We start from the raw sequence: 12,476 nt of genomic DNA, 5'->3' as shown, positions 1-12,476 counted from the left end.
AAGAGGAGGAGACGGAAGGACCGGGAGGAGGAGAAGGAGAGGGGGCGAGCGAGCGCGCGCGGCCACGCGGGGTGAGGTGTGTGCCGGCCTTCGAGCTGACCCGGGGACCGAGCCCCGCCTTGCGCGTCCTTGGCGCTCTTTTCCCTGCCTTCCCTTGAGACCTTCTGTCTTCTTCTCTCGAATCCTCCCGTGCGGGGGACGGGGAGTGGCAATTCGACGCCGGGTTCGCGGGTTGGCGTCCCACGCCCCCAGCCTCTCCTCGCACGGTTATGCTGACAGCCGCCTCCTCTGGGGACCATCCCTCTAATGGTGCCACCTCCACCCTTCCTGTGCGCTCTTCATCCTCTCTCCTCCCACTTAAATAATATTTGGGAATTGTTTTACATTTTTTAAAAGTGCGGGTGGGGGAAGAATCCGAGTTCTGAGGAGTCGAGGGAATCAGGTAAGTACCTGTGGATCTAAACGGGCAGCTTGGGAAATCATGGAGAAAACCTGGTGGGAGAAGAGTCATTGAGAACGCCCGGGAGGCGGGGTTGGTGCTGCAGTGAGGACCCGCCGTAGTCGAGTCTCTCCCGGAGGTGGGTTCTTAAACCTAATGGTGAGCTTGCGGAAAGTAAATCCACCTGGCTTTCCTTCTGCTTCCGGTACTCCCCGCGTCTTGTCCTCAAAGGCTGAGAGGTCCGGCTTCTCAGGGTTAAGCTGTTTCTTTGGGAAAGGCGAGGATGCTCGGTGCAGTATGAGTATTCAACTTTTATTTTCCGCTTTCCTTAAATCCCGCAGCCCGTTCTCTCTTGTTAAGTAAACAAGCTATGCTTGGCAAATCATTAAACGGAAGAGCAAAGCGGGCAAGCCAGCAGGTGGTAAGGGGTTAACAGGTGCGGGCGCCGGGTGGCTGGCGGGATCGGCGCGCGGAGAACGCCCCCTCAGGGAGCTGGCGCGCATCCCGAGACTGCCCGCGGGTGTGAACGCGCGCCTGCTTGCGCAGGGTAGATGGCCGAGGGCAGGGTGCGTGGTGGGGTGGATTAGGGCGAGTGCGGGGGCGCTGAGGTTCAGCCACACCCAGAGTGAGTAGTTCCCTCCCTTGCCCTCGTCACGTTTGACCTGTTAGCCGCCTTCGGCGATTTATTTTAAGAGTGTCCCTGACCCCGTGCCCCCAGCTCCCTTTACCTTTCCTGTAACCTGTCTTCTAAACGCACTTCTAAGTTCTACTGTTACCCTTTGGACCCTGGGAAGTTAAAAGAGGGGTCCATCTTTTCATGTAATTCCACTTCGAAAGGGCTGTAAGAACAGCTGAGATGATTCATCCTAATCCATGTTTAGGCGGCTAGACTTTTACCAGCCAAGATGGATGGGAGATGCTAAATTTTTAATGCAAAAGCTAAAAAAAAAAAAAAGCCTGCTTTGTCCGATGGTGGAAATGGAGGTACACTTAAAAGAATCCCACACTTTTGGGGAGTCTACTGATCTTTCAGTGGTTTTTACCTTGGGTGGTTCTAATTTCGTTTTGTTTTACCCAAAAGTTCTCAAAGTGTATTTTGTGTTCTCCAGTGCGGTGTAAAGGAATTCATTAGCCATGGATGTATTCATGAAAGGACTTTCAAAGGCCAAGGAGGGAGTCGTGGCCGCTGCTGAAAAAACCAAGCAGGGTGTAGCAGAAGCAGCGGAAAAGACAAAAGAGGGTGTTCTCTACGTAGGTAGGTAAGACCCACGTGTCACTTCGTTATTTATTTATGACTGATGCGTTAGGATGACTGATGTTTTATTTATTTATTTATTTAATTTATTTTTGTTGTGTTGGGTCTTCGTTTCTGTGCGAGGGCTTTCTCTAGTTGTGGCAAGCGGGGGCCACTCTTCATCGCGGTGCGCGGGCCTCTCACTATCGCGGCCTCTCTTGTTGCGGAGCACAGGCTCCAGACGCGCAGGCTCAGTAGTTGTGGCTCACGGGCCCAGTTGCTCCGCGGCATGTGGGATCCTCCCAGACCAGGGCTCGAACCCGTGTCCCCTGCATTAGCAGGCAGATTCTCAACCACTGCGCCACCAGGGAAGCCCTGACTGATGTTTTAAATGCTGGTGTTTCCCGCTTGATTCAGTTTTGCGTCTTCACTTGTCAAAATGATGGACTGAATCAGAGGTATGTGTAGGTAGGTAAATGTGTGTGTGTTTGGGCTATAGTAAAAAGTGGGGCTATTTTGTTTTTCCAGATCATTTAGTTTTGCAATAATACTTAGGACTTGGTTTCTTGTTTAAAATGAATGTTTCTATGCATAAGTAACTATAGCTCCGAGGACAGTTTTTAAAACTCAGTCTTAAAAAATAATCGAGACTATTTTAAGAATCAGACTCGTCCATGGGCTTTTGATTTCTTTTATCATCATGTATAATATATGCTAATTTCAGTGTATTCTAATTTAAAAATAAGACTTTGATATGACCTTGAGATATGTAAAGACAGACCTTCTGTGGCCCTAGAAAGGAAAGGACAAAAAAGTCTTTGGTGGAGTTACTTCTTGCTACCACTTGGTAAGCTGGGGACTAAGCTCAGGAAAGTGGTTGAAGGCTGCTGATATCTCCGAGACATTTATATATTTCATTTGTGTATCAAGCGATACACACAATAAATGATGAGATTGATGCTTATTATTTCTACTTGTTTATAAATTCCCACCTTGGAGTATTCTTACAGACCCTGACTCTCTTGAGCTGTGTTAGGTTGGGTGTTATTTTACAAATCACCTCAAACTCTTTGGGGAAGAAGTAGGCACACACTCATGCATAGGGATAGACACATGCGCACACACACGCATACACTTACCCACTGCCCATTCTGCCTCTCCTCTTTCTCCTCTGAGCTCTTCCACATTCTCTGGTGGCAGTTGTAGCAACAGTAGCCGAAGGATGAGCAATAAAGTGGAGGATGCGCGTATTTAGAATACTCTGCCTGTGTCTGTGGGGTGAAAGAAAGCTACACCGTCTCTCCAACATCGATGGGCTGGAGAAAAGTTATACTTGGAATGATTTTTATGAATCCTTCTCATATTTTTTTCTCACTGTTCATAGGCTCTTTATGTTGGCTTAATCTTACCACAAATCTCTAGTTAAATTACTCTTTACTTCAAAACATATTTTCATTGGATTAAAAGATGTTACAAGAGGGAAAAAATTGATGAGTTAACTTCAAGTTTTTTTGTGAAGTGCGATTATATCTTTTCAGATGGAATTTGGGATACTGAATCAGTGACGTGCAGATAATCAATATCTTTATATTTGTCCTCAGTTTTCCAAGTTGTGCAAGTGCATGCTTGCAACTATTCTTTGATTTCAGTTACTTTATAACTTACTAACTTTAACGATTTTTTTAGTATGATAATATCTACTTTATTAATTTGTAAGGAGCCCAGAAAATACTGAATATTAAATTAATACATTGCAGTTTTCCAGGTAATAAGCAGGATTATCATCTAGAAAGCGTTGTGTTTGTTTTCATTGTCAACTATGAGTTTGGGCAAATAAAATTATTTTACTTTTTAGAGATTAATTCTGTTATTTGTTCTGAGATTATTATATGAAGTTTTAATTTGTTTATGTGACACGTGTTTTTTAAAAATCATCTTCAGTGTTTATTTTGGTATTTAAAACAAGGTGCATTCTATAAACTATTTATCAGTTATGTTTTAAAGTCAATTAAAAGTTGAATACAAATACAGGATTCAGGATGAAGAGTGACCATGTGAAGACATAGTAATATAGTTCAGGTGTTGGCAAGCTTTTTCTGTAAAGGGGTAGATAGTGAATATTTTAGGCTGTGATATATGTTTCATCTGCTCAACTTTGCTCTTACAGTGTGAAAGCAGCCATAGACGATAATTAGGGTGGCTGTGTTCCAATAAAACGTTACTTACTAAGACAGCTGGGGAGCTCATTTGGCTCATAGGCTGTAGTTTGCTGACTCCTGATAAAGGAGAAAGAAGCATAGATTTGGCGTCAAACTTAAATTCCACTCCAGGCTACACCACTTATTACCTCTAGGATACTGTGGAAGTAACTTAACATATCTGAGCATCACTCTCCTCATATGTAAAAATATGATTTGGATAAATGCAACTACCTTGCAGAGTTTTTGTGAGAATGTCATAATAAAGCAGAACATACGAATAATAATACATACTTTTAAAAAATTAAAGACTTTATTCTCTATAGCAGTTTTTAAGTTAACAGAGAAATTGAGAAGAAGGTACAGAGGTTTCCCACGTACCCCTCCCCCCATACATTCATATCCCCTCCCATTACCAACATCCTTCACTAGATGGTACATTTGTTACAGCTGATGGACCTATACTGACACATCATAATCATCCGAAGTCCATAGTTTCCATTCGGGTTTGCTCTTGGTATAATATATTCTGTGAGTTTGGACAAATGTATCATGATATGTATTCATCATTATAGTATCTTATAGAATATTTTCAGTGTCCCCCAGCCCACCACTGATCTTTTTCTTTCCATAGTTTTACCTTTTCCAAAATGTCATATCATTGGAATCACATGTAGTTTGTTCAGATTGGCTTCTTTCACTTAATAGTAAGCATTTAAAGTTCTTCCATGTCTTTTAATGGCTACACCTGGTTGCTTCCAAGTTTTGGCTCTTATGAATAAATCTGCTGTGCAGGTTTTTGTGTGGACATAAGTTTTCAGGTCCTTTGGGTAAATACCAAGGAGCACAGTTTCTGGGTCATATGGTAAAAATATGTTTAGTTTTTAAAGGAACCATCAAACTGTCTTCTGCAGGGGCTGCACCATTTTGCATTCCCACCAGCAATTAATGACAGTTCCTGTTGCTCTAAGTAGAGCAATATTTGATGTTGTCAGTGTTCTGCATTTTGGCCATGCTAATACATGTGTAGTGGCATCTCATTGTTATTTTAATCTGCATTTCCCTGATGACATAGGATGTGGAGCATCTTTTCAAATGCTTCTCTGCCATCTGCGCATCTTGTTTGATGAGGTGTCTGTTAAGATCTTTGGCCCATTTTTTAGTCAGGTTATTTGCTTTCTTGTTGATTTTTAAGAGTTCTTTGTCTATTTTGGATAACAGTTCTTTTTCAGATATATCTTTCATGAATATTTTCCTGTCTGTAGATTGTTTTCTCATTCTCTTGACATTGTCTTTCACAGAAGTTTTTAATTTAAATGAGTTCCCGCTTATTAATGATTTATTTCATGAAGCGTGTCTTTGGTGTTATAGCTAAAATGTCATTGCCATACTCAAGGTTATGTAGATTTTTTCCTATGTGATCTTCTAGGAGTTTTATAGTTTCACATTTTACATTTAAGGCTATGATATACACTGGGTTTTTTGTTTGTGAAGGGTGTAAAGTTGGTGTATAAAATGATTTTTTGCATGTAGATGTCCAGTTGTTCTAGCACCGTTTGTTTAAAAGACTGTCTTTGCGGGCTTCCCTGGTGGCGCAGTGGTTGAGAGTCTGCCTGCCGATGCAGGGGACACAGGTTCATGCCCCGGTCTGGGAAGATCCCACATGCCGTGGAGCAGCTGGGCTCGTGAGCCATGGCCGCTGAGCCTGCGCGTCCGGAGCCTGTGCTCCACAACGGGAGGGGCCACAACAGTGAGAGGCCCGCGTACCACAAAAAAAAGACTGTCTTTGCTCCATTTTATTGCCTTTTTTCCTTTGTCAAAACTCCACTGATTATATTTTTGTCGGTGTATTTCTGGGCTCTCTTGATCTATTTGTTTATTCTTGATCTATTTGTTTATTCTTTTACCTTGATCTATTTGTTTATTCTTTTACCCTTGATCTATTTGTTTCCCTTGATCTATTTGTTTATTCTTTTACCAATATCACATTGCCTTGATTACTGCAGCTTTATAGTAGGTCTTGAAGTTTGCTAGTGTCAGTCCTCTAATTTTGTTCTTCATTACCATTTTGGCTATTTTTGGCCTTTTGCCTCTCCACACAAACTTTAGAATCAGTTTGTCAACATTCACAAAATAACTTGCTGGGATTTTGGTTAAGATTACATTGAACTATAAATCAAGTTGGGAAGAGCTGACATCTTGATAATATTGTATCTTTTATCTATGAACACGGAATAGCTAGCTCTCCATTTATATAGTTGTTTGATTTTGGTATCAGGGCCTTGTAGTTTTTCTCATATAGATCTTGTATATATTCTGTTAAATTTATATGCAGGCGTTGTATTTTTTTGGTGCTAATGTTCGATGGTATTGTGTTTTTAATTTCAAATTCTACTTGTTCATTACTGGTAGATAGGAAGGTGATTGACTTTTTAACTTTGTATCCTGCAACCTCTCTGTAGTAACTTATTAGCTCCAGGAGATTTTTTTTGTTGATTCTTGACAGTTTTATTTCTTCTTTCCCAGTCTGATACCTTATATTTCCTTGTTTTATTGCATTAGCTAGGGCTTCCTGTATGATGTTGAAAGAAGTGGTGAAAGGGGATATTCTTGCTTTGTTCTTGGTCTTAGTAGGAAAGCTTCCAGTGTCTCACCATGAAGTATGATGTTAGCTGTAGCTTTTTTGGTAGAGATTCTTTATCAAGTTGAGAAAGTTCCCCACTATTTCTAGTTGACTGGAGTTTTTTTTTTTTTTTATCACAAATAAGTGTTGGATTTTGTCAGATGCTCTTTCTGCATCTATTAATGTGATCATGTCATTTGTCTTTTTGAGCCTGCTGATGTGATGAATTACTTAATTGACTTTCAAATGCTGAACCAGCCTTTCATACCTATGATACATCCCATTTGACTGTGGTATATAATTCTTTTTATACATTGTTGGGTTTGATTTGTTAATATTTCATTGAGAATTTGTCTAAAGCACACTTTTATATATAGGAGCCATGGTTATTACTGTCAAATAAACTCTCTAACAGAATAATTACTTTGTCAATATATTTTCTTTCTATCATTTCGTCCTTCATTACAAGAACTATTATCAGTAAGTAGCTTGAAAGATTAGAAATGCCTAAGGAAGTTTTTCTAATTTCACTTATGGCTGAAGAAGTTTGGCACACGTTTTTCCTAAGCCTCATGAAAAAAGTAACCGCATTCCTTTACAATATTATGCTTTTGACAACTATCTTTTAACTAATTGAAGAATCACCATAAGAATCAGTGTTGGGGCTTCCCTGGTGGCGCAGTGGTTGAGAGTCCACCTGCTGATGCAGGGGACACGGGTTCGTGCCCTGGTCCGGGAAGATCCCACATGCCGCGGAGCGGCTGGGCCCGTGAGCCATGGCCGCTGAGCCTGCGCGTCCGGAGCCTGTGCTCCGCGACGGGAGAGGCCACAACAGTGAGAGGCCCACGTACTGCAAAAAAAAAAAAAAAAAAAGAATCAGTGTTATTTTTGTGATTTTTTTTCTCCTTTTGTGATATCTTTGTACATAAATTTTCAATCAACCTACTTCAATTTAATGGACAAAAAATTTCTCAATCAAATAGCTTAGAAATTATAAATTAAGAGTCAAATTCAAAAGCAAAAAAAAAAAAGTAGTTCTTTTTATAGAATGTCAAGTATTGTAACAGTAAAGGCAAGGTAAATCTTCAAAACCCTTCCAGTGACATTCTGCTCAGGAAGTAGCAGTTGTCAAGACTGTGGATTGATATCAACCTCCCAAGTCACAATATGCTTCACCTCCACCGTATTCAGATCGTCAACATAACATGCAAAATAGCATAACTGAGTCCTTGCAAAGATGAGGCATGACTTCTGACCTTCTCCACTCTGTAGCTTTGTGAAGTCCTGACAGACAAGAGGGGAATGGGTGTGGGCCACCTCAGCTCAGGGAAGCCATCAGATCTAGTGTCCGTTCAACTATATCTATTATGAGATCTACCTACCTATCTACCTACCTATCTATCTATCTATCCATCCATCCATCCATCCATCCATCCATCCATCCATCCATCCATCCATCCATGTTACTAGTCACATAGCCACTTGACACCTATTTGGTAGCTATATCTTTTCAATTACAGATTATTCATCAATTAAAGGTTAATCATCAATAACATATACTAATGAACAATTATGACAGCAAAAAAAGTTCATTGGTTTAAGCAACCTCATCAAGACTTTCACATATCTTAATTCAGGATACATTCCATGATTTAGCCAAAGACCAAATTATCAGTTATAACTGAGGTAGAGAGGAAAGACCACAGGCCAACTGTTAAAAATTTTTTTACTAGTCATTTTTTGAAATAAGGGGTTCAAGGAGTGGCAGGTGGGTAGTGATAAGAACTGTTCTCCTAAATACAATTGCATAGTTCCAGTGTACATGAACTTCAGTTACCACAGTCAGTTAAATAAAACCAGTCCCTAACTGTACAGTTCAAATTTCTATCACCGCAATACATAAACTGTGAGTTATTACATAAAGTATAAACTTTGCTCCTAGCTCTTTAGCCCACAGTCACTACATAAGTAACAGAAACTCATTATTTATGATCCATGGCCAAATCACATGACTTCTTTCAAAGTTTATTTGTGATCAGTCCGCTGTAACAGTCAGTGGCTCTATGATCTGTTATTCAGTTTGTACAGACAGCAAAGCCCATGGTTAAGTTACCTCCTTGCCTCCCAATGATAAACACAGATGATATTTTACAAAGATGCATAATTGAAAGAGAAAATTGACCAAAGAAGGGAATGTCAGCAAAGAAATAAAGTGAAAAATGCTGAAAGTAAAATTTGAATCAGACATAAATGTATTTATAGAAGGAATAGCTGACTGTGAGAATGTGGATACTGCTGCCATTCAGGAGACTGGATATGCAGCCAGAGGAACTTGTCGAAGGTGAAGGTATCAACATAAATGGAAAACGTGTTTGTGATGAGTAGGCTGAAGCTGTCCCAGAGGAAGTGGTGCTATATAAACACCTCACATGAAAGAAACCATCAGAGATATATCATGACATTAAAAATACAAAAGCTAAGATTTTGGAAACTGACCCAAACTTATGAAGGAGTATTACAACTTTCTAAGACCTAGAAAAGATGCTCAGCTTAATATTGAAAGTTATACAATGGGGAGAAGACAAGCACTGTTTAAACCACTCATTAGTTTTTTACAAAGAAATAAAACACTTGTCAATGTTTTAAATTACAGTACACAAAATAAGTATTACTTTACTTAGTTTTTAATTTCCGTGTACATTTTTAAATGACTAGAAGAATTTTTAATGTTTTGACAGAAAATTTTAAAGGTCATGGAACAACAGTCATTTTTATCACTGATTCATCAGAATTTTCCTCATTGATTATTAAGATCACTTTCTATAGCTTCACCTCAGCTTGTGTGCAGTCATTTTATGATTCCACAATACTATGCAAAGTGATCATTGCCTGAAAAATACACACACACACACACACACACACACACACACACACTTCATATTGCATATATGTAAAATACTATCCTGTAACCTTTAACATATTTAACAACTGCACAATTTCATTTATATGAGTTTATGATATGGTGATTTGTCCTGTGTTTTAAACTGAAAATCTCTTTACAAATATTATATAAGAAAAATAATAACAATTATCACTTACTAAGTACTATGTACTAAACACTGTTTTAAGACCTGTGCATGTATTATTTGCTTTGATCTTTATGTTGATTGTGTGATGTGTATTTGTTTATTATGTAGTGAAGTGAAGATTTAAATCCAGAAAATCAGAATCCAGAGCTCACTTTCTTAACTACAAGGCTGTATTTCATTTTATGCTCTATATTTATTAGAGGTCCTTAAATACATTCAAATTGGAAGTTCTTAAAGATACTTAAATTACTTTATTAAATGTAGAAACTTAGCTGGACTGTTTTGTACAGTGTAAGTTTAAATATAATGCATGCAAGTTATACTTAATGCCTTATTTATATATTTTTATTAAAAAATTCAATGAAAAAGTTCAATATGATCATGTATATTTATTTAAATCACCTTATTGATCATCATATAATTTATATCATTGATACGTACTTCTAAATAAATTTGGAATTAGAAACTGCCTCAGACCAGTGTTTCTCAGATTTGATCCATGTATTACCTGCATTAGATCATGAGGATTATTAAAAATGCAAATATCTGTACCTGATATTTACTGAATATTGAAACTCTGACTCAGTAGTCAACATTTTTTAACCTTGCTTCCACTTAATTGATTCTGCTGCACTCTCCAGTTTAAGAACCAGCTTCTTAGAGATTATTTAATTAATCTTATATATTAATTTTGTTGGTAAGGATTTTTATTTGATAAGGAACTGAGGCTCTCTTACACTTTTTTCCTGTTGTAAAATGTGTTTACAGTTATTTCTAGTATACTCAGTAAGAACTACTTTATTTGACTTATAGGGTAGTTTTCATTTTGTTGTTATTCAAAAACATTTTATGAAAAAGCTGGTATCAATTACACTAAAAAAATCCAACATTAAAGGACTTATGAATAAAATTGTTCACAAACTTAGTTTTAATGACACATATTAATAAATTACTTGTGTAAAAGCTTAGTAATGGTCAAGAATTGGGGAAAATTCCTATCTTGCCACTTCTTGAAGCTGGCATTAATCATACTTGAATGATAAAGTACTGCATTCCTTCTAAAGGTTTGCCTGGCTTCGTAGAAAATATGGGCTTAGGGTCATAGAGCCCTTAATTTGAATGTGGTTGTAGCCGGTTATTACCTATGTGACTTTAGGCAAATCATTTAACTTTAATTTGTAATTGCTTCATATGGAATAAAATGGGCATGATATGAAATGGGTATTACAAAGTTTAAATGAGATGAGATATAAAATACCTTTTACATAATAGGTGTTCAACAAATGTGAATTCTTTCTCTCGCTCCCCCATCTGTTTATGTTTCATGGGTTACCTAATCTCTTTTGTATTGTACTTTGGTAGAACTTCTGCAATTCTGAATGCAAAATCACCTACCCACCCAGCCCCAGTGTTATCTCAACATTTTTTCCCCCTCTGTAAGTTGATGTGGGAAGTGGGACACAAGGGGTTGAAAAGTCATCACTCTGTGCTAAAATCATAATTGGAAAGTATCCTGTTAGCTTTGCTTTCTTCTATTTGTTGTAGTGATTGCTGGATTTCTTTGTTTTAGATTTTTTTCCCCCCTGAGGATATCTTAACACATGGGCTTCTGAAGATTGAGATACTGTTTTTCCATTAGATGTATTTCAAAGTAGCTCATTAGCAGTAAAGGCGACTTTGACACTTATGGTTTCAATTTCTTTGTTTTATAGGATCCAAAACTAAGGAAGGAGTGGTTCATGGTGTGACAACAGGTAAGCTTTGTGGAGCTTATATCCAGGGATGATATTGAAAATATCTAGTAAGCAGTATAGCCCTAGCACTGATCATTCAGAATGTAAATGTAAATAACCGCTCTGCCCATAGAGGAGCATTCTAGGGAACATCAGCTTTGTTTAATCTTGATTCTTTTTTTTAATCCTTTTTAAAAATCTTGATTCTTTATTAAATATTTTTAAATAGTTTAAGTATTTGTTGTAGATAAATAAAGCACAGTGTGTGTAACTGTCAAGAATGATGACTGAATTAACCAGTTTAATTGTTTATAGTAGTGTAGATTTGAGTATTCAGACCAACTTAGTGTTCTTGGCAAACCAATAGCATAAATATCACATAAGGATTGCCATTTTCAAGGAATGAATTAAAATTTTCTGTAGTGTATAATGAAATATTCTGACACTACAATATATGAATTGTAACATTTCCTTGATGATTCAGAAGACATTTTAGGAAACACCCTTGGGATGATCAGTAAATTACTTACTGTCTCTTTTTGGCCTAATTTCACCAAGATTTTGAATAAGTCTGTAAGAAGATTACAGTAAATGAATAGCGAAAATTATGGTGGTGATAATGAGGAAGAGGAGGAGGATAATGATAGAAACAGAAAATCAAGGGAAAAATCACAATTTAACAACCTTAAAAGCCCACAGACTTGCTGTGATTGAGTTTCATTTTGTACGTACTCCAAGCTTTCTGACAGGTGTGGTAAAACAAGAGATATAATCAGAAATATAATTCATATCATCAGAAAACAGTAAACATAACAAGCCTTCAGAAAAATAACATGCTCCTATTGATAAATTATAAAATAGAAATTGGGAAAATCAAACGGGAATATTGGTTTTGTGTGTGTGTGTGTGTGGTATGCGGGCCTCTCACTGCTGTGGCCTCTCCCGTTGCGGAGCACAGGCTCCGACCGTGCAGGCTTAGCGGCCATGGCTCACGGGCCCAGCCGCTCCGTGACACGTGGGATCTTCCCGGACCGGGGCACAAACCCATGTTGCCTGCATCGGCAGGCGGACTCTCAACCACTGCGCCACATGGGAAGCCCCAAACGGGACTGTTAATACTGTATTGTGGTTAAGGCCACAAACACTGGAGCAAGACCACT

The 12,476-nt window shown here is 38.4% G+C and overlaps 1 protein-coding gene across 1 annotated transcript in view; it reads left to right on the top strand.

The window, feature by feature from the left end:
* The first annotated feature begins 1,551 nt into the window (after positions 1-1,551).
* SNCA (synuclein alpha) overlaps positions 1,552-12,476 on the top strand; it is a 126,901-nt gene continuing 115,976 nt past the window's right edge. Inside the window, exons 1-2 of the mRNA XM_060147097.1 lie at positions 1,552-1,694; positions 11,296-11,337. Coding sequence (XP_060003080.1) covers positions 1,574-1,694; positions 11,296-11,337 — 163 coding nt within the window. The 5' untranslated portion in view covers positions 1,552-1,573. The remainder of the gene's footprint in view (positions 1,695-11,295; positions 11,338-12,476) is intronic.

The sequence above is a fragment of the Lagenorhynchus albirostris genome, chromosome 4, assembly GCF_949774975.1.
Source record: "Lagenorhynchus albirostris chromosome 4, mLagAlb1.1, whole genome shotgun sequence".
NCBI classification, from domain to species: domain Eukaryota; kingdom Metazoa; phylum Chordata; class Mammalia; order Artiodactyla; family Delphinidae; genus Lagenorhynchus; species Lagenorhynchus albirostris.
The sequence above is the reverse complement of the archived record's forward strand: the minus strand, read 5'-3'. Positions and strand labels throughout refer to the sequence as shown.